Below are 24,031 nucleotides of genomic sequence, written 5' to 3' on the forward strand. Positions count from 1 at the left end.
ATGGGCTTGAAAGCTGATCTCGCTTGATATATCAAAGAAAAGAGACACAGGTCTCAACTTTTTTGCTACAAAGATTCATATTTATATTTTAATGAGGCCTGACATTCATGTCTCTTGTGCTGTTATACCTCACAATTTAATGGTTGACACATGACCATTTACAGTGAAATCATTTAAATTTATGGGGACAATTTTTTTTTCATTTATAAGAGGTTCAGTCGATGTAACTTTGTGATTTCTTTCCAAATACCATGAGTAATTGTTTTGCAATTCGCTTCAGAGTTTAGTGGGTATGTGTTACAAACAAAATTAACCAACTGAGCCCACCACAAATATTAATGATTCCACAGTATGTAACTATTACCAAAAATAAATGCAGAATAATTTCAAACGTTTAATGAAAAACTGAAGTCATTTCAAAAATTTACAGATTATACACTGAAAATTTTAAAGCTTTAGAAGTCTTCTTTTTTTTTTTGGAAACTCTCTAGAATTTTTTTTGGTGCCACTTTGGTGTGGAACATCAGACTCTTCGGTAGATGCCCAAGAAGATCACCAAGAACTGCCTGTTGCAGTCTTTCTCAGGACACGTCAGCCAGACTCTCCACAGCTTTTTTGGATCTATAGAAAGATGGGCCTGGCAAAGTACCTAAAACAACAGAGATTATTCAGTAACATGAAGTGATAAATGTTGTACAAATGAAGTTTTTTCATAAGAATCACTGCCTACCTCTTCATAGCTGTAGGCTTGGGGAAAACAACGGATAGCTTGGTAAGGTCGAACCACATCCTGGCAATGTTGTCGAAGCACATCTCTGCTTTTCCTTGTCTGTTGACTTGTTAGAGGGCCTTGGAGTTTGCCTTTTGATCACCAATACACTAATGAGATTAGGCCTCTAAGGCGACAGAATGTTGGCAATGGTAGATGGGCTGGCCTTCATGATGAGGTCTTTGCTGCTGAAGGGTCCTAGGACTGGCTCAAACACAATTTTTGGGGTTGATGGCTTGGTATTCCATGGTTGAAGAAGAAGGGAGAAGGCTGGATCTACAATATTTCATTTAGAGTTTTGGAAGTTTCAATCATTTTCTGACAAAAAAAGCATGCTCAAAATGAATCAGTATGAGCAAAACATTGATGTTTCTTGTTACCTTTAGACTTTTGAGATGCCTCCTCTAGGGTGAGTAGATGTAGGCAGTGGCTACTGGGCTAGCCCTCATGATGGGTCCTCAACATTAAAGTGAGCTGGAACAGTCTCAAACATTATATGGGTTGGCAGCTTTGATATCCAGGCACTCTAGACCATGGCTACAAGTTTTTTAAGACAAAAAAAGAAGCAAGATGAAAGTTGTTAAATACTAGTACATGTACTAGAAAAAATGTGAAGATAAATTCCATTCAAAAGTTCAATGAAAAACATTTTAGTTCCCCTTTCTAAATTGCATGACTTACATACATTGTTAAACACAGTCTACACTTGTCACATACCTCCAGAGATAGCCTACATCATCTCAATGCTGGTGGCAGATGTTGGTGACTAGCTATCCTCCTTCATCCACTTATCCATCTACAGATGAGGCAAGGTACATACATTAGGAGCCATGCTCTCTTCCATGTCAAGTCTTCTCTTCAAGTTCTTAAACCACCATTGCAGGACTCTGGGATTTGGTCTCCTGTTTGGTCCTCTTCTTCCATTGAAAACCTGGGCCCGGATTTGTTTAAAAATAGAAACAGATAAGCATTTAATAATTTTATAAATTTGGGTAACATATTTAAAGGACTTAGAAAAAAAATATTGAACAGAGATTTTTAAACCAAATAGGACAAACTTTGCACTGCTCAATGCTTTGACACTGAGAATATGGAGAAAATTTCAATTTAAAAAGCACAATCATTTTTTAACAAGGAACAGCCTCAAAAAGAAAGATATGTTCAATTTGATATAAACATACATGTCAACATGCAATGAAGGAGCAAAACAAGGAGAACATTTATCACAATATCTATTCTCACTTAAGGTGGCTCTATACACCCACAGTTTATTCCAATTTTCAATAGAAGACCACAAAACATATACTTATCAAATATTAAAATGACGATAGGGATACTATAGGTATTTTTAAAGAATTTTTTAATGTTTTTTCGTGTTTTTGTAAAATATTTTTTAAAAAGACAGCTATCAACAAATTGAGAGAAATTATTTTGTCATATGATGGATATTTCCTTCGGACACATAAAAAAATATATAACACTTCTTAACATTCAAAAATGTTATTATTGCAATTTTTTTAAGTTTTTCCCCAAAACATAATTTTTCATATTTTCTTACTCTGTTGACAAATCATCTGAAAAAGTTGCTTGATGTTAAAAGAAAATGTTTTTTAATAAATGTGACATAAAAAATTGAATGAAAACCATCGCAAATAAACACAAAAAATATTTTAAATTTTATTTGGTATGAAAGTTCCTTAGGTAAGGGTTATCGTTCCTAAGTCCCAAGGCCCAAACACCTTGGGGACTTTTCATTTCTGAGTTGAAGAAAATTTTCTAAATATAATGTTGGAATGATAAATACATACATATTTCATTATAGACTTTGCCCAGTATAGGTGAATATATTCGCTTTAATGCAAAACTAAGTCAAATAAATAAAGGGGAACATTGACTAGGCTAATAAGATTTATGTATCCCAACCTGAGAGAAATTCAAAGCAACCCTCTCATCCCCGTTAGGTGTCGATATTAATGTGCATTAAAGTATATTATAATTGAAATATTTTCACCGGTTTTGAATTTTCTTTCACGGTATTCAACCAAAAAATATGTTTTAGAAATTTTTGGAAAGTTAAAAAATTTACTGTTCTCAACGGGAATCGAACTCATGACCTACTGGTTTGTAGTGAACCCACTAACCCACTGCGCTACGGTGTAACATATCGATGATGGTAAAGAAACTCTTTAAAAATCTATACTTGATTTTATTGTTTATTTTGATAAATAATACCACACAACGTGAAGGTGTTACATACCACATTACTCGTAAGTAATGAATTTTCCAATTATCAAATTAAATCTATTCATATAACATTTTTTTCAAAAGAGCGGTTCCCATACAATTCGCCTCAGTTTATATCAGCCAGTACCGGAAATGCATGTTTCCAGATTTACTTTTTTGCGTACTGCGTCATCAAAAAGTGGTGTATAGAGCCACCTTAACAAAGACCTTGAATTTTTTTTTCTTAATAAGGACAACAGTGCACGACCTGGCTACCTGTTTCAGCTCAGGGAGAACAGGACACTGACCCGGACACAACAGGACCAGTTTGTCCATCCTATGGGACAAGCTGGACCCCATGACCAGAGGCCAGCTGTGTTCCAGGCCAGGACCAGGTCTTCTCCAAAAGGCTGGATTATGCCCTCAAAGACAGAATGGTCACCTATTACACTGAATGAGGAGAAGACCAAACGGTAAGAGAGTGTGTCCGATGGACAATGTTTAAAATTGCACGTTCATTGTAGTACAGTGTTTGAAATTTCTACTTTTTCATTATGGGTCCTTTGTGGGCACAGGTACCAGACCAGCCAACTACCCAAATGCCAATCGATACATTGAGGCACTAGTGAAGAGTCTGACAGCCTTACATTGCCCAGCCCGTATTGGCTCCGGCCCCATTCCAGTATCACTACGTCTTGACCCTGCCTCCTCATGTGCCACCAAATCAGACCCCCAGCCAGCCATTCCCCAATACCAAGAACTAGAGTTCACTGCCCAGGCACCGCTCCTGCTGGTGGCTGGTTTCAAGACCTCCTACCGACGCAAAGTTGAGAAGAGGAAGAAGATGGAGGAGTACGTCAGCCAGTACAACCCTCTTTGGACCAACCAAACCAGTGCAGCAATAGCAAAAAACCTAAGTTGCACCCAGCCACCAGCAGTACTTTGGCAACTGGTACTGCGAGGAGACCATTGGGGAGAGCTACGAGGACTGGGCCGAGAGGATACCCCTCAGGGGATACACCAGCAGGAAGAGGAGACTGCCCCGCCAGACAAAGAGGACCAGACAGCTGATCCGCCTTGATAACTAAACTTTGAAAAAAACAAAAAAAACACATATACAACCAGAAAAACAAGAGATGTTTGTAAAACACTTATGCCCCCCTCCCTTGGAAACATCCACATAAAAATGAACATTAACTGCAAATAACTGGAATTTTTCTAAGTCCAAGGGGTACATGTATAACTGTCGAAAATTGCTCTTTCATACCCAAAATCAAACTAGACCTAGATATTATTTAGATAAATCTGTATACCAAATTTCAATTCAATATGTTCATCATCTGGGAAGAAAATGAGCGGAAACTGCAAATAACTGGAATTTTTCTACGTCCAAGGGCCATAAGTCTGTCAAAATTTGCTCGATCGTACCCAATATCGAACTTGACCTAGATATTATCACGATAAATCTGTATACCAAATTTCATTTCAATATGTTCATCCTCTGCGAAGAAAATGAGCGGAAACTGCAAATAACTGGAATTTTTTTTTACGTCCAAGGGCCATAACTTTGTGGAAATTTGCTCGATCGTACCCAATATCGAACTTGACCTAGATATTATCATGATAAACCTGTATACCAAATTTCATTTCAGTCTGTTCATCCTCTGCGAAGAAAATGAACGGAAACTGTTGGTGGACTGACCGACCGACCGACAGACAGCAGCAAAGCAATAAGCCCTCCCTTCTTCGAAGGGGGGCATAAAAATAAACACCAAACAGTGAAAAATTCAACCATTTTACAGTGCACTTTGCATTATTTATCTAAATTTGTCACAAACGCAAGCTCAAGAGGGGGAAAAACTAGAGAAAAAACCCACAAACTAAAAAAATTAATAACAAATATTACTCTCAATGGAAGACTTAAATACAATCTGAGGGAAAAAACACAAAAATTATAAGATTCCATTTAAATACAAAACAGAAAGGCCTATTTTTAAAAAACTAAGTTATGCTTCTATTGCTGTCTATGCTTTTGTTATTAGAAGACAAAGGAAGAAGACTAAGGCAAATCTAATTTGACAAGAAATTGTGCAATGTGCAAAAAATATTTATATGGTTTATATTTTGAATCAATATTCTTATTTTTTTAATGATACCAAATTAATATCATACACATATAACTATAAAACTGTCATCATAAATCTAGGTGCAAATTTTGATTCGAGTTTGTAAAATACAGCATGCTGGGAGCAGACAGTCAGAGCCATGACCATTATTATTATAATTAAGAAGTGGCCAATAGCAAAAATTAAAATTGCAGAGGAAACCTCAGAGATTTGATTCTAAGGTCGAGGCTTTCAGTTGTTGACTTTTAGTTTTTACATAATGTTCTTTCATTCACTTGTGCTAAATGAAACTACCCTGCCACTTTGTTACTGCTTGCAGTGCCTGTTGCTGACTGTTGGCATTCCACGATGGTATGTTTTTGCAGAACATGAATTAACCAGACTTAGCGCCATTATTCAGGAGAACAAGCCCAGCAAGATTCTCTCATACGTCTTATTAGACTGTTTTCTGAGCTACGTGCAATTCTTGTATTTTCTACAATTCAGAGATCATTGTCCAAATGACCTGTGTTGCCAGCAAGATCTAATTAAATATAACCTATTAATAAAGTGACACTGGCAGACCTATCCGCCGATATAGAACAAGTCATGCAATGGGCAACTATCAGTAGACATTGTTAAAACACTCTTAGCCTATTTATACGAGTCATTGGACACGCTTACACTAGAGGACACCTTAAAGCAAAAATCCTTGAAGGCAAAATGAAACTTACTTTTTCAAAGCCTGCCTATATCTTTTTATCAAATACCAACATTTCTACAGTTGATATATTCTAGCAGTTTTATATCAATCACAGGATGAAACTGTGCCATTCAGTCAACTGAATGTTAACTGAGAGGTCTGGAAAGGTGCCTGAATGGCAGAGTTTCATCCTATGAATATTCTTAAAAACCTAATTGAAAATTAACATTAAAAAAGATAGTTGCTGAGAAATTGTTGACAAAGATTTGTTTGAAATTCTTGGCTAAAAATAAACAAAGTCGTCATTTAACAGGAACTTTTATTTTTATATGAAAATATATCCTACCATATGGCATGCCTTAACAAATAGTGTGTTAAAGTTTCAAGCATCTGCAATAAATAGCTGATGAGAAATCTTTGACAAAAATTTGTGTTACAGACAGAGGACTGACAGACAGACAGACACAGGGTAAAACAGTATAGTAGATAAACAAAAAAGTAAACTCCTTCAGCACGGGGATTTAATAAAAGAACTTTAGTCTAGAAGTATCCATTCATTCATGCCCTGGTTCAAAATTATACGACTTTAAATTAAAAAATGGGATAAAGACTATATTTTTTTTATTAAGCAGCATTCATAATCATTTTTATTAGATTTATTAAAAAATGGGATAAAGACAATATTTTTTTTTATTAAGCAGCATTCACGATTTTTTGCAATGCATAATGTCAAGTTCCCATGGTAATTAATAGTGTAGTTGGTGTAACACTCCAGGCTTTTGTTCAAATATCTATTCATCCTCCTTATCAAAAATTTTCCCATTTATCATGTTTTTATGTCAACCCTCTACACTTCTTAATTTATGGTAACCATCCAATTCACCATCAGAAAATGAAGGGAGATACCGAGGCCAGACCTTCAAGTGGCTATTGGAGAACGACCTCGGTTGTGTGACAGGCATAGTCGCATTGTTCAAGTACAAGGACAAGGAGATCCCAAACAATGCCCGTTCGGCCAACAAGTTCCGCCTGGTGGAGTACGTACTTGTTTCCAGAGGTAACCCACCACATGCTGGAGAAGAAGATCGTGGCTGAGAAAGAAAGACAGAAGGCGGAGGCGCCTAAGGTAAGTATACTGTCCCCGACCGCCCCCGTCCATCCCCCAGCGTAGAGGACGTCCTTAAAGATGAAGATCTAGTGGAAGCTTTCCAGCATTAAGACCATCTTGGATGCTATGTAACAAGTGTAGACAGTGTATTAAGCAACAAAATTATAGAACTCAAAGTATTATAATCTTTGATACATGTATTTACAACTTATTAATTTTGACTCTTTGAAGAAAACGGACAAGAAAATACGGAGATGTGTTTTGAGAACATTGACAGGATGTGGTTCTACCCTAGCTCCAAACCAGCCTTTTCTTGCAGCAGCCAAAGACAGGTAGGCAGTGATTCTGGTGATTAAACTTAACTTTTGAAAGATTTTTACTACATCTGGAGTGCCTGATCTGTAAAAAGCTCAGCGGTTTGGAACCAGGACCTCCTAGACCAGCTGGATGTAGGGCATCGTCTCCAGTTTCCCTGCATCCTGACAAGACTGATGGCCTGCGACCTGGAAGTGGTGAAGATGCTCAGACAGCGGGGACTCGGGAAAGCAGAGATGAAATTCAACAACATCGATAGGATGTGGTTCTACCCTCCCAAGCCAGCCCTAGTTTGCACCCAGCCTCCAGCCATGGACAGGTAGGCAGTGATTCTTATGAAAAAACTTCATTTGTACAACATTTAATTATGACTTCATGTTACTAAATAATCTGTGTTGTTTTAGGTACTTTGCCAGGCCCATCTTTCTGTGGATGCCAAAAAAGCTGTAGAGAGTCAGGCTGATGTGTCCTGGGAAGACTGCAACGTGCAGGAGTTGATCTCCTTGGGCATCTACGGACGCTCCGAAGAGTCATGATTCTCTCAGGATTCTATTACATGGCGGCGGAGTATCTGGAGTGCCCGATCTGTAAAAAGAAGCTCAGCAGTTGGAACCAGGACCTCCTAGACCAGCTGGATGTAGGGCATTGTCTCCAGTTTCCCTGCATCCTGACCAGACTGATGGCCTGCGACCTGGAAGATGCTCAGACAGCGGGGAATTGGGAACAGTGTGGCCAGACTCCAGCAGAACCTTGCTGAGCTGCACGGAGAGGAAAACCTCAAGAGGACGGCGCACTACCTCAGTGACTGCCAGACTTTCAGCACCGCCCAGAAGAGAGGACTGGTCACGGGGACTGTCTTAACCCCCCCGTCCACACCCCCAGGGTCCCGTCCTGCCAGTGGCTGACCTCCGTCTACTGTCAAGACGTGCTGTCTAGATTGGAGGAAGTCAAGGCTGCCATCACCTCAGTCTACGGACGTACCTAAATTCTTGGGAAAAGGAAGCAGAATTCCAAGGTTGGCTAACAAAAAGTGTGAAAGGCGAAGATCATGCTTTCTGCAGACTGTGTATGAAAAATATAAAGATTGACCACGGTGGAAAAAATGATCTTATGAAACATGTTTCATCAGCAGCTCATCAAAGCATCAAACAATCACAGAATGTCACAATACCAATACAAAATTTCTAGACAACTTCAAGTGATGAAGGCAAGACATATCATAATTTAAAGAACTGCAAATTGCACTTGTTTGAAATTGGTAAAATATGTACTGAAATTAATGAAAATGTAAATTTTAATAAATGTTACACGCATAATGTCATGAGGGAGAATGCATTTAAATGATTTTGTCCATAGACTAAGCAACATCGAGCTAAATTTCAATCTGACTCATTTGGCATTTCAAGAATTATTCATTATTTTTATCCTGTTCTATTTGACACTGTTCTATTTGATAATTGTTGATAATTCATAGTTTATTCAAATCACTTGATCAAAAAATTGTGCAAAACCTGCCTTCGAGTTATAGCTCTATGCATATTTGACTTAGAGGTCAATTTAAGCCTATCGACTATAGGCTGACCCCCTGTCTCTTGGGTTTGGCCTGTATGAGTTAGTTCCCCTTATCCTATGGTGCCCTTTCCCTTCAGTGATATATGCCCCTATGGAAAGACTTTTCAGCATTGCAGGCAAAGTTTTCAGCCCAGAAAGCTGTCTCCAAATTACAATACTTTCGAAAGTTGATGATGATTAAATGCAACTATGATGTATTAAATGTAGTAAAATTGAGCATTAGGTTGTTTATGTTTCCATATTTAAGTAATTATAATTTAATTATTTTTTTTAACTACTGGATCAATGTTAATTGTAAGGGAAAACCTTCCAATATTAATGTTATCTAATGCATAACATATTTCAAGTTATTTGACCCCTGGCATTAAATAAACATGGACTTATCTTCGATACTAGTTTTAATTGTACAAGTTTTTGACTATATTACTATTTCATAAAAAAAATCTTAAGAATTCATAATATAAGAAAAATTGTCAATATTGTAAGTACCTTTCAATGATTTCAGTGTGTTCATCCCTGATGACATCTACGACCACATAGCGAGGGAAACTAATGCATATGCAGAACTTTTTCAACGCAAGAGGAACAAAAGATACTTCCAGCGAGAAAATTTGCGCATACCTTTGACTAAACATTGTTATGGGCACCTCACCTCACCAGCATCAATACAAAGATAACTGAAGGGACGATGATTTCCTAGATTGTGCCAGCTTCAAAACTGATGACAAGGGACAGATATATGCGATACTTGACACAGTACCTTCATTTGAATATTGCTGCTGCCCGCGTACCAAGAGATGACCCCCAGTATCACCCCATCAACAAGGTAAAATCATCATACAATCATTGTATGATGTGACAGAATGTGACAGATATGAAGAGCCAACTTTAAATTGTTCTACCAACACTCAACAGAAATGTCCATTGATGAGGCCATGAAAGGATATAAAGGATGCACAGAACTTAGACAAGTACATGTCAGCAAAACCAGAGAAGTTTGGCATCAAATTCTGGGCAAAGTGTGATATCAGCACATTTTTCATGAGTAACTATGCTGCATTTATATAAGCTGTAAGGTTTGCTCAAAACATATTGGGAAATGGGTGACCAGCGCAAAAGAAACCTGCACTATCATTAAAACATCAAGAACAAAGAAATAAAAAAAGGCCAGTTGGGGAACATTTCCACCTTAAGTTAGTGGTTATTTATGGGAGGATCAGACAGTAGTAGTGATTGGATGGACATAGAGAAAAAGATGGGAAAATTTAACATGTTTAAGATACATAGACTCAAATTGTTATTTCAAAGGAAAATAAAATTAATATGAATGAACTCTAATGTGTGATTAAACTTTGTTTAACATTTATTATTAGACCAGCTTGGATTTGTATTGTCACCCCTCATCTCCTCTTTGGGTTTTGTTATGTGGCAAAAGTAATTTAATAATCTTTAGTAATTGAATTAGCCAATTTTTTTGGCCTTCGACCAGCAATAGGGATATCCCCCTAGGCCCCTATATTGCTAATGCCATCTAGCAGGGATATCCCTCTGCTAATAAAAATTTGCTAAATTATAATTTTAAATAATAACAATTTCAATTATCCAATCATTTTTTTAATTATAAAATAACTTCTATCAGCCAATCAAATTTGTCAGTGCCCCTTTTTACAATCTTGTATCTTTGTTGAGGTCACTTTCAAAATTCACGCTAATGGCAAAGCCACGCCAATTTATTCTACTGCTTTCAAGGCTTTTAACTTCAGTTTGCCATTTCAATTGTGATATTGTGACGAAATATATTTATTTTTTGTGTGTGTGTACTTTTGTTTGTCTATTAATTGTCATTGTATTTAGAAGACGAGATTTACCATGATTCTAATGCTTTTCTTCATTACCATGTGTGCCTAATAAATCATGGTTATTTGCCCAAACTGGTCTTTTATTGTTTTTACTGCTGTGATAGAGAAATTTATAACACTATCACTTTGTACTTGGGAATTCCGACCATTATGGCAACCAGGTAGATACAATTAATGGTGTTACTAGACCATTTCACAAGACAAGAGCAAGGAATAGCAGGTTGAAGCAGGACTCTAAATAATTTTAAGTTAAATGAGCATCTCTAATTACAGTAAAGAATATCAGTAAAGCCTTTACAATATCTGGGACATTTGTCATCAATTTTTTTTTAAATCAATCTTATCTTTAACTTTATTTAGGCACCAGCTCCATTGACATAAACTACAAGCATTTCTCCTTGAGGGGCTCTACACATGAAACCAGGACAGGGCTCACTGCAGAAGGACAACCAGGAGACCCGTCCGGATCCGTCAGCCAATAAACAAGCTGCTCGAAGTATTCTCCGGGGAACAGGGCAGAGACATTCTGGGAACGCCACTCCAAGAGGCAGACAATGCCAGGGATGTGTGGGAAAGTCCGCAGCGGCATGTAGACTGTATCCAAGACCCATCCAACATTTCCTTGTACACTCAGACGTGGATCCTCAAAAAGGGCACCAATAAGGTATATTTGTAATATAATTACAGACTGTCCAATTAACAAAGAAGACAATAAAGAAATGCAATGGCGTACGTTGCAAGTTGACTACACATCCTGCTAACTTCTTGTCATCACTTGCATTGATCTACTGATGCCATCCCCACCCCTGGAAAATAATCTCTGGATCCATCCTGCCAATATTACAGCGACATATTCAATGATTGACTGCTCAGTCCATGTGTGATGTTCATGTTCATACCCAAAGGACTTTTTTTTTAAATGGAAATAACATATCGTTAATTTCAAAATGAATAATAATCAATAAAATCAACTTTGATTTAATCTACTCTCCCTTTCACACTACTAAATGACTTAAATCATATCAACTGTAATGTACAAGAATCATGTCTAATTATTTCGTTACCCTCCAATACGACAAATAGAAAATAAGTTTAAATAGTTCAGTATAGGTTTTCATCATTGACCTCCACGCGCTAACATTCATGCCAACGAAAGATATCAAAATAAGTTGTAGAACTTGTTTATCAATCGTTGTAAAATAAATACAGTTCAGTTTCAAAGGTTTTCATATTAGAATATACATCATGATGCTAAATTATTAATGTTTCTTTGTTGTTAAAAATGTTACTATACTTTGTCATCTATAATGAGCATTATTTTTATATATATTTCGTATGACTATTAATTTTTATCTAAGACTCTCTCTCTTTTTTTTTAAATGAATCATTTTGCAACATTTTATTAAATTATGACATGTAGATGAAAAACTTCAATACTAAACTAATTTATACCTGAAATAATAATACAGTTCTTTACTACCTATAGTATATAACTAAAATGTACCTAGGTTTAAAATATAATCCAAATGTTCCCATAACTAATGAATACTTCAATCTGTCACTGTGATGTACCTAAAATTGTAACTAAAATGTTCCTAATGGGAACCCTCAAGAATTGTATCCAGAACCTGCCCAGCCTGTCCTTTTACAATCAGACAAGGACCCTCAAGAAGGGCACCAGGACCATGTCCACATACCGCTGTGCCAGAGGATCCACATCCCTGGAGTCCTTCCACCTGCATCTGAACAGGTTCATTCCCAGTGAGATTACTGTTTGTGGCTCAATTCTGATTTTGTTGACAGGCACAGATTCTGAGTTGCATGTTATAGGTACCAGCGCCAATGATGTCCACTATCAGGCGTTTCTCCTAGAGGGGCTCTACAGGTGGAGGCTCCACTGTTCCACATTTACAGTGGACTTCTGTGATTTCTGTGAACCAGCTGTCACAGACTGTCCAGGGGAACCCTCTAGACCCGGCATTCCAGCACCCCAGAGCCTACACAGGAGAGTTGATTGGGGTGGAGTATTTGTACTCCCAGACAGGCAAGGCCCTCCAAGCCATACCATTGGAGGAGGACCAATCACAAAAAAGAGGACCAGGACCACGATGAGGGATTCGAGGAAGAAGACGCAGAAATCAATCCCACCGTCCCGGATGTGAGGCCAACTGGGAAGTTACATATATTCACATAGATTTAATTTTTAATAAGAAAACACTTATTTTGTAAAAATACAATATCAATTATAAATGTATGTTATATTCTTTAAAGGTACCTTTATCAAATAAATATACAACAGGTAATAATGTTATTCAGATTTTAATTTTTCAGATGAAAGTGGTGAAATCTCAAAACTTGAAGATGCTACAAAACTGCACACTATAATATAAACCATCATATGGAGTTGAGTTGGGGGAGGGGGGGATCCATAAACATTCTTTAAAGACATCTTAATGGTGAGTTCTTGGGACAGCAGTATTGTCCAGGGGTCAAATTTGGAAAAATTGAAGATCAATTAGGATGACTACATATATATACTCAGTAAAGTGACCTGGTGGATTCTTTCAGCAGTCAAAGAGCCTCCTTGCCTAGATTCAATGAGGGCACACATCAGTGATGTCACCAAACAAGACTTTCAATGTCCCCAGTATGTCACCAAAAAAGACTTTCAATGTCCCTGGTCTTACTAAGTTGCTGCAGCCCCTGGACATCTCAATCAACTAATGTTTCAAGACAGAACTTCAAGTAATCTGGGAGAACTGGATGATGATGGGAGAGAAGAGCTTCACCGCAACGGGACAAATGAGAAAGGCATCATACAGCACTGTCTGCCAGTGGGTCCTTGAAGCCTGGAACACCGTCCCCAACACAGCCATTATTGACGCCTTTATCAAAGCCAACATCGTAGACGCCCCACTTCCCGACAAGATTCCACTACCAGACCCTGCCAGGTCAGCTGATGACCTCCCACTAGCGCTGGCTACCCTCTTACACAGTGAGAGTGAGGAGTCGGACTTCATTGGATTTTCAGACATTGAGGATTGATGAATCTGTGTTAGGTGACTATAGTGATGGGCCGATTATCGCCGACAATCGAAAGTCGGTTGCTAAATGTCTCCCAATGTCGATGATCGATTAAGATTTTCATAATCGATTATTTAAAAAAAAATTCAATACAAACGTAAGTTACGAAAATTCTTCGTACGACTTGACTTTTTTTCAAACATCAAAACGAAAATAGGTTTAAACAAAATGGCGGCGCGATGTGCAAGCCTCACGTACGAGGCAAATGCCACTAATCAAGATCCCAACAATAACATGACTCAGGAAATATTACCATATCCAAATACAAACTTTAAATCCACGGTGTGGAAGTATTTTGGATTGTTGACTTGCTCATTTTCTTGAATAAAAACCTTGAAATGTACTGGTGAAACATTGGTATGTCATGTGACTCGGCCAGTAGTAAACTTTCTAGTCACGATGTTTAAATGTTAAATTGTTTTGGTTTAATGTTTTTGAAATAGGATTTGAACTCTGAATTTCAAATTAATTTGTTATATTTTAAATTGTTTATGTTTATTGTTTGAAGTTTGAACTTGTTTCTAACTTCCTAGGGCCAAAAAAAAAATTATTCCTGTTTCCTGTCGCCCGACCGACCCTATCTTTTACCCTCCGACCCTAAAAGTTTTTTTTGTGATCATGATGGTGATCGGTAACTTCGCCAGAATTTCCTCAAAAAGAGAAGTGAAAGTGCCCGGTCTTCTAAATTCACAATCGTGTAAACTGACCTCACTGGCAAAATAATGATAGTAAACTAATATACAGACATTTTTACTGCATAAATTAACCTTGTGGTTATAGTATAACTTGCAACTATCTTATTTTCAGGGTTTATAAATACGGGTGATGCAACAACATACTGTGCATTGGAAATTACAAAAACGATGTTTATTACTTTGAATCCTGATATATAACAGTTAGTTAATAACCTGTTATTAGTTAATAACTGCAATAAATGTTAAAATTATTATAAAACTGCTGGCTATATTATCTTGAAAATTAAACAGATCCTCTACATAATAACGTAGGATAGTAAGTGGGTCAAAGGGTTGGACTAATACCCCAAATACACGAAAGTACAGACACTGATTTGATTTTGACATTAAGCTTAAACAAAACAGAAATATTTATCCAGAAAAGGATAAATACTTTCATACACATGTAGATTAAATTTTGCAAATAATATTAGTTTTTATTTTTAATTTAAATTTTTTTTTCCGATGCAGGTTGTTTTCTATACATTACATTCATAATAATACATAGACCTTTGGAAATTTTGAATCATCATTAACATACTGTGCACTGTGAACATACTTTTTTCTCATTATAACACACATTCTTAAAGTTTTTAAAAATAAAATATTTTTTAAAAATAAAATTTTTTTCCTACCTACCTACCCTAATTTTTTTGGTCAGGTGACAGGAAACATGAATATTTTTTTTTTTGGCCTAGTCACTATAAATGGTATAATTCCTAGTTTTCTTTTATTCTTACCAGGTGCAGTAAATAAGATTGTATGTGCATACATGTAATAATATATAAATTTTATTAACATATTCGATTTATTTGAAAAAATATTAATTTCAAACAACTGAAACAAGTATATTTTACTGTATATACAACGCAAGACGCAAGTTTTTGTTCAGAGTTTCATTCAATTAAACATAATTTGAAAATTTTTGATTATTTAATCGACTATACACTTTCAATTATTTCCGATAATCCATTATGAAAATTGTCCGATTTCCCATCACTAGGTGACTATGATCTCTTGTGTAAATGTTGCTAGTGCTGTTCAAGCAATTTGATTGAACATTGTGCTGTTGAACTTTACAAAGCTTTATAAAAACAAAAACAAAAAAAAAAACCATGCCCTATATTTTGAGTATCAGCATGGAACTGACATGTTTAAGCAGTCTACACATGCAATTACAGTCATATAAGCTATCAATCAAGCTGTCAAAAATATTCCAATATTGAGTTATGGTATGTATTTCAGCACTAATAGTTGGAGTTGGAAAAAAAATGAGATGGGGGGGGGGGCGTTATATGAGATAAATGAAAAATAAATGGGCCAACATAAAATTCGTCAGCATTTAACCATGTGAAATTCTATACTAAAAAAAAGCCGAATGATGACAGATTGGAGAAAAAATCCGCACCATTCTTACAAGTTTACAATCAAAAATTGAAAGCTATCTATACACAAGTCCATCCTGAAATGTGATCTGTCTAAGGTTGTACACACTTCACGATGCCCCTACCCAGAGTCATCTACCGTCTGTGTGGACACAAACACCCTGAAGTTGGGCCTTTCCAGGGTAGTTCACTCTCTAGCACCATCCATGACCATGCACCGTGATCTGTCTCAGGTTGTACACAGTGTATGATCACTTCATTATATATCTAGGTACTGTACCTACTCTATGGTTTAAAAGAAAAAACACCTTTATGATATGACATGGCCTATAAAAATTTATATATATCCATAAGAAACCTGCAAATCTCTCAATAGTTATAATATTTCATTTCGGATACAATTATACAATTTCAAAATAATAGAAACAAAAATAATTTCTAATATACATGTATAAAGAGATTTGCTGATTAATGATGGGTATATTTACAATTCATCAAAAAAATGTAAGCTCCCAGAGATATGAATACAATGTATTGTTACATATGTAGTCTCATTCCATTGTAATAACAATAATCTAAGCTCACAGACTTTGGAGACAAATTCCAGAAATTGAAGATCTTTAGACAAATGGTGGACAGAGAGACTGATGCATCAAAATTAAAATCCAATACTTTTGGAAACAAACAGGAACATAATCAATCAGGTAAATATTGAAAATGTAAATTTGCTTACCATTTCTATGCACTGGTACATTGTAGTTTTAGATTGTCAAGCTGAGGGTTGAATAAACCAATAGCATAACACTGGAAATTCATGGTCTGCTGCTTCACAAATCTCTGGCTGAAAACATAAATTTGTTGTTAATTTATATCTTTAGTCTGTAATACATGTCTATCTTTAAATCACATGATCCCAAATGCGGTAGGCCAAGTCATCTGTATATACGTATCAGCTGGAGGGCCCATTTACAGAGCACAGAATGCAAAAATTGGTTCAAGGTTTTCACCCAACTGTAGATGCTTTACTTTACTTCAAATTTCAAGCATATAAAATAGCATGTATACGCCAAAACATTGGCTGTTCATTTGCCCTAAACATGTTCGCCCATGACGCTGTTCGCCTTAGGTCCGTTAGCCCTTGCCGCCCTTTGCCCTAGGTCCGTTCGCCTTATTTTTATATGAGATTAATGTATTTGTATATTTTTGTATTCTGATCAATGTAAACATTATGAAGAGATTAATTAATGAAAACAATACCACCCTTTCCTCTTTTACATAATAATCTCCAATTGACTGACTGTGAAATGATATCGATACGAAGACTTGTGAATTGATTTATTTTTATCTTTTTTAATGTTACTGCATTCTATATTTTTCTGTTATTATTTTAAAATCTAACCTCATAATATATCCGTATTATAATACGGAAATCTCCGTACACATCTCATTTAGAGATCAACAGATCAAAGGATTGTGTAATGTAAATTTTTCAAAGATAGAATAGGTGATAATCATCTGCTTAGCTTCTGAATGAGCCAATTAAATTCTCAATTTATTTAATTGTTTAAAAAAACTTCAAGTAAATCATGGTAAAAACAAGTTAGTTATCGACAATTTACGGCAATAAACTGATAAAATCTTACAATTATACCAATGACGTCTTTTTTAATGAAAGAAAAACATACGAATAATTAATAAAAAATTAACAAGCTCTAAGTTAGAATTAAATGAAATAACTTGTGATGTGGTTTATTAAAAAAAAGGCACGAACGAGGTTTAGGGCAAGCGATAGTTAGAGCAAACAGACCCAGACTCAGGTGAACAGGTAGATAGGGCGAACGAACCTCATACCACGCTAAAAAATAAACAGAGTATAGATGTTTCTCACAATATCAAGGGGCGTGCATTTCTGAACTCAAAGTTTAATTTATCACTATTGTAAGTTATCTATAAGCAGTATCAAGCGCTCGCCCTATACAGCTAAATCAGTCTGATTATTTAAGCCATCCCCTATAATTATCTGTCCCGAGTTTTTGCTTCCACCACTTTTCCTTTCATATTTCAAACATAGGTAATCACAGATTACAAAGCTCACCGAGACGAGACATCACCCTTATTAGACTTCACCTTTATGAGACCAACTTTATCATATTAAATGAAATCATTCTTTATGATCTTGGATATTCATGGATTCTGTTTTGACACAATATCGTTTATCATCTGTTAAAAAATTGTATGGTAATCATATGTTCATATCTTAATCAATACAATAATATAAAATTAAATATTGCATCCTATCATATTTACAACATGTATTATATATGTAAATCATATAATACAATAACATACCATAATAAACAATGATGAGATATGATATTGTAACGCATGATATGACATTGTATTGTGTTATACGTTATTTTATTTGATCACATAATACAATATCATAATATATAAAACAATATAGTATTATATAACAATATCATATTACATGATACATCATAACATTGAAACATATGATATTATATTGTATAATATAGTATGATATTGTAAGATACTATATCATTTTTGATACATAATATGATATTGTATCATATGATACAATATAATTTGATACAACATTGTATCATATCAAATGATACAATATTATGTGATAAAGTGAAATATTTTATAATACAATATAATATTTTACATATTGTATCATATGATACAATAATATATTTTACAATATCATACAATACAATTTCATGTGATAATATATCATATTATAAGGCCTAACAAAAAAATTTGTGTGTTTCGGGTAACCTGACCTAACCTACAAAAATGGCCCGATCCTACCATTTTTAGACTGTTTTCCCCTGGCCGATTTTGCATGCCGGTACCGCCATTGAAGATCCCCCGCCATGCATCACACAGTGTCGCCATGCTTCCCGCTATGCATGTTTATTTCAAAGCAAAATTCTTTTTCCGATTATTACACATCTTAACTGTAATTAGTAGATGTAAAGTTATCGTTTATCCGCTCAAACTTCTGAAAAACACTTGCACCCGCAGTGAGCGCAGTTAATTTCGACATCGATCTCAGCAATGGGGCACACATGGTTTACGGTTTAAGAACTTAGCTTATGATTAAGATATATTTAAACTGAGTTTATTAATTGGTGATTAATGCATAAATAGGGACGTGATTACTTCTTGTTTTAATAAAATGTGCTTTTTTCGACATCTCCGCCATTATCGAATGTTGTGGATTTTCCAAGATCTAAAAATAGCACAATGTTCACTCGATGGTGTTAGCTTGGATTCGATATGCTTGAACTCTTTATTTGCCGCAAGGATATTGGAAACTTGAAAAAATGTACCGTATTTTTCCGACGATTAGTCGGTATTTTTTTCCTCTGAAGCAGAGCACCCGACTTATCGTCTTGTTCGACTTGTCGTAGGCTCGATGTCAGAAAATTTTTAAAAATAGCATTAAAAATCTTGGTTTTAATCATCTTGAGTTGGCTGTGTGATTGAAAATTACGTTGTTGAATTCACTGTTCATCTTTAATAATTATCATTTTCACTCATCTGTCAACACTTAAATACATAATAATAACAACAGTTATTAAAAAATGTTACATTGTCCTTAATCAATTAAAAGTTTTACCGTTCCGTTTTTATAAACCCATCGTCACATGGTTCTATGTATCACTAGTAGGAAGATAACATTGCGCAGTAAAATTGAAACCAAGTTTGAATGCAGTAGGTCCGGGGGATGTTTTTTTAAATTTAATTATTTTATTTGTAAAGAGTTGTTAGTGGAAAGTATAAATCAGAAATATTTAATGGTCAAATTCAATCTTAAAATACGTAATCAGCAATTATCAATACTACTGTTTATACAATAGGCTGACACCGGTTGTGTTAATTATCTTGCCCTAAGGCTGAGATCTTTACGGCAATTTCACTCCCTGTGTATATAAAGAGTACCTTTATAAGAGTGATTATAGTTCATTAATTATTGTCCAATTCTTTGATTATTGTTAGATAATTTTTTTAAGGAAACGTATGTATGTCGTATATCGTCATTATCAAGTCGTACAAATGATCGATCTATTTCTAACAGTGTCTATGTAAAACAATAGCGTGTAACTGCATTACTGGATACAAAGTAAACAAGTTTCATTAAATCATAGTAATTGCTAAGCTTTCTTCACTTGAGATCCCCCTTTGAAGTCCGACACGAGACAGGTGCATGCCTATGACACCGGAAATTGTTAAACAAACATTGACCACGCGCCGAGTCAACAGGTGGCTGGTTACGTAATGGCGAATACACTGGCGATAGTCAGAGTGGATACTTATTTTAATGCTTGGGAATAAAATATTTCTTACAAAGTAAGTTTAGTTTTGCATAACCTGCGATATCGGGAATTGTTTAAAATGCAAGCGACTTTGTAGAAGTTGCCGGTATTTGAAAATTTGATGCATAAGTATAAAGCGTAATTGTTTAAATGTTAATCATTGATAATATAAGTAGCAATATCGGTGACATCGTGGCATCATACACTGATAATGTTACTGCAGTTTTATAGGCCATTTTGAAGTGATAAGATCGACGTATGGTCTGAGATCGACGTATCATAGGATTTTGTTAAAATTTTGGCTAAAAATGGGCAATTCGATGAGTCGTCCGCATCGACGAGTCGTCGGGAAAATACGGTACACAATAAAGAAAAAAAAAACTACAGTTATTTGCAGAAATGCACGGAAGCGTTGTCACATGACTAGAAACATCGTATATTGTATGCCTATTAAAATGATTGACTGTGTACATACATGTAAACGGGGAAGGGGACTGGTGTCAAGATATCACAGAAACTTTCATATGAACCCCCAATTTAAACAAGAAATACTAACTGCCCAGAATAAGTTGAATCAAGTTTGATGTAATTGTATGGACTTGTTCTGCCTATTTCTTGTTCAACACCCCCCTAAAAAAATCTCTTCTATAAGGAGTGGGAGTAGAGTGGGACAGAAGCTGATGTTGAACTGCCATGTGAATCTATATTTTTTGTGTTTTGTGAAAACTTGTGAGGACCAACCTCTTAAAAAACTGATTTTGAAAAAAAAATGTTATTAGTTTTTCAAGAAAAAACCCCAGAAAAATTGTATATTAAATATACACAGATATGAAAATATAATTATGAATTGAAATGATACTTGTTGATGTAGATTTCATGAAAATGCATTGATTATAGTACATATCATGTAGTACGTTTCATCAAATGGTTATATTATTACGCACAGTGATTTTGCCGGCTAAGGCGCTTTAATGCCGCACCGCGCACTTACTCTGACAAACTTCCCCCCCATGCTTCAAAAATTTTCTGGGGAAAACACTGTTAGATGTCTGATTTTATCCGATTGGGAATTTTATCTTATTTCCAATAAAAATTACGTTTTTAAATATAAAACAAAGAAACATTCTTATGATTCATACAAAAAAATATGATAAAATAAAAAAAAATCCCTACCTACCTAACCTAATTTTTTCATCAGTGTTACCCTAAACACACAATTTATTTTGTTAGGCCTAAACCAATATCATATTATACAATATCGTATGATACAATATTATATAATATTATATGTAATATATTATAAATAATATTATCATATTATACAATTTCATGTGATATAATTCTATATAACAGAAACTAATATCATATTATACAATATAGTATGATACAATATTATAGAATATACAATATTGTATCATAGGATACAATATTATATTTTGCAATATCTTATGTAATACTGTCATGTGATAAAACAATAAATTAATAATACAATATAATATTATACAATATTGTATCATAATATACAATACTATATATAACGATATCATGATACAATATCATAACATAAAATATCAAAAAAATTGATACATTATTATATTGTATCATATAACTTTTTATAATATTACATATGATATTATATTGTATCATATTAAACAATATTGTTTCATACCATACAATACTATATCATAGGAATCATGTTATATCATTTATCAAAACACACATCTATCTATCGGGCAAGTTTGAGTGAGGTAGAAGATTTCTTTAGCATCCTTGATAATTGAGATCAGGCTCTGCATCTGAAGCAACCTCTGCGTTTCATTTATAATATAGTTAAATCAACTATGCAAGCTATCATCTATAAAACATGTGACCTGTTCCAAAAAAACTAAACCTCATCCAGCATCCGAAACATATGGCTTAGATTCAGCATTCAAGCCTGTCAGGTGCATCAGTATACATAAGACGCATCTCCATGCAAGTTTGGTGAAGTTCAGACCAGTAATAACTAAGATATCATCATCAGAGGGCACTAGCAATTAAAACCTTAACCTGCTCCTGCATCCGCAACCTTTGGCTCGGATTCAACATCCATGCCTGTCTGGTGCATCTGTATCATAAGACACACCATCCATTCAAGTTTGGTGAAGTTAGGACCTGTAATAACTAAGATATAATCATCAGAGGGCACCTGTTTCAAAAACTTGAACCAGCTCTAAAAACCTTAACCTCCTCCAGCATCCGAAACCTATGGCTCAGATTCAGCATTCAAGCCTGTCTGGTGCATCAGTATCATAAGACGCACCATCCATGGAAATCTGGTGAAGTTAGAACAAGTAGTAACTAAGATATAATCATCAGAGGGCACCTGCAACAAAAACTTTAACCAGCTCTAAAAACCTTAACCTCCTTCAGCATCTGTAGCCTATAGCTCAGATTCAGCACCCAAGCCTGCCTGGTGCATCAGTATCATAAGACACACCATCAATGCAAGTTTAATGAAGTATGGACCAGCAGTAACTTAGATATTGCTATCAAAGGGCACCTGCAACAAAAACTTTAACCTGCTCTAAGAACCTTAACCTCCTCCAGCATCTGAAACCTATAGCTCAGATTCAGCACTCAAGCATGTCTGGTGCATCAGTATCATAAGACACACCATCCATGCAAGTTTGGTGAAGTACAGACAAGCAGTAACTTAGATATTGCTATCAATGGGCATCTGCAACAAAAACTTTAACCTGGTCCAACAACCTTAACCTCCTACAGCATCTGAAATTTAGGACTCAGATTCAGCATCCAAGTCTTTCAGGTCCATAAGTAGGTCCAGATGCATCATCCATGCAAGATTGGTGAAGATAGGACAAGTAATAGCTTAGATACAGGACCTGCAACAAAAACTTTAACCAGGTCCGGACGCCGACGCCGAGGGTATAGCATAAGCTCCCCTTGACTTCGTCTCGGTGAGCTAAAAATCATAAATACCTTTGTGCTCAAACTACATTCATTCTCCAATGTGAAAATCCCCAGATCATCTGTTTTTAACCCCCCCCCCCCTCTCCTTACTGCTTTATGTTTCAATACACAATCCAAAATAGAAAGTCTACGGGCCATGAAATATCCCGGATGATAACACTGAAAAATTGTGCGAGGTATTCCGAGTGAGTTTCGAATGGTCAAAAGATGTAAACATTTCCCATCGTAAATCTTCCAAAGAAATGTGAGGTTTTATGAGTGGTTTATGATATGCGTCAATGAAAATATCTTGGATATTTTCCCTTTCATAAATTTCAACTGTATTTCTTGCACAGGTATGGGTATTTAATTTTAAAATCAAAAGTGATCGAAGTAATGACTTGGGACACACTATAATTGAGTATTTCAGTTCGTTGGCTAATAATTATAACAGGTATTAGATAAGTCACTGAACTGAAAATAAAGTTCTGTGTAATAACCATGTTTAACTCACCAAATGATGATTTCGATTGAGTTCGTTTGGCAGCCACTTGGTATCATCGTCGGTCAGCGAGCACACTCCGACTGGCACTCCTCGGCTATCCCCGTGCAACTGAAACAAAAAGCGCGCGGTTTTTATCACGTGTTAAGTGAGAAACTTCCGGTATAATACCAAAGGTTAACCCCCCCCCCCCCCCTTGTAAACAAAATCACCAAATAAGTTCTTTTGAGGATGCTTGCATTTTTGCCTTAATTGATTTTCAGCTTCGATGTATTATAATAGAAATGTGCTTTATTTAATTACTGGACATACTTGCACTTGTTGTTTAGAATGGCGTGAAACACTATATACTGCTCAAGACCGACCGAGCAAAA

At 35.6% G+C, this 24,031-nt stretch overlaps 1 protein-coding gene and 1 long non-coding RNA gene across 2 annotated transcripts; one reads left to right on the forward strand and one right to left on the reverse strand.

The window, feature by feature from the left end:
* Nucleotides 1-381: 381 nt before the first annotated feature.
* On the reverse strand, nucleotides 382-23,760 carry LOC128159663 (uncharacterized). Its single transcript, XR_008240169.1, has 6 exons — nucleotides 23,670-23,760; nucleotides 16,591-16,698; nucleotides 1,487-1,700; nucleotides 1,150-1,306; nucleotides 731-1,045; nucleotides 382-649 (listed from the first exon to the last, which is right to left on the reverse strand). It is a non-coding gene; the product is annotated as an uncharacterized LOC128159663 (long non-coding RNA).
* LOC128159662 (uncharacterized) lies at nucleotides 9,676-12,830 on the forward strand. The gene has a single exon (XM_052822836.1). The coding sequence runs from the start codon at nucleotides 12,196-12,198 to the stop codon at nucleotides 12,814-12,816; it is 621 nt and encodes a 206-aa protein (XP_052678796.1). The 5' UTR covers nucleotides 9,676-12,195; the 3' UTR covers nucleotides 12,817-12,830.
* Nucleotides 23,761-24,031: the final 271 nt, after the last annotated feature.

Source organism: Crassostrea angulata, chromosome 8 (assembly GCF_025612915.1).
Source record: "Crassostrea angulata isolate pt1a10 chromosome 8, ASM2561291v2, whole genome shotgun sequence".
In the NCBI taxonomy this organism is placed as follows: Eukaryota; Metazoa; Mollusca; class Bivalvia; order Ostreida; family Ostreidae; genus Magallana; species Magallana angulata.

Coding starts and splice junctions, on each gene's coding strand:
- LOC128159662 (XM_052822836.1), top strand. CDS start 12,196: ATGAATACTTCAATCTGTCACTGTGATGTACCTAAAATTGTAACTAAA.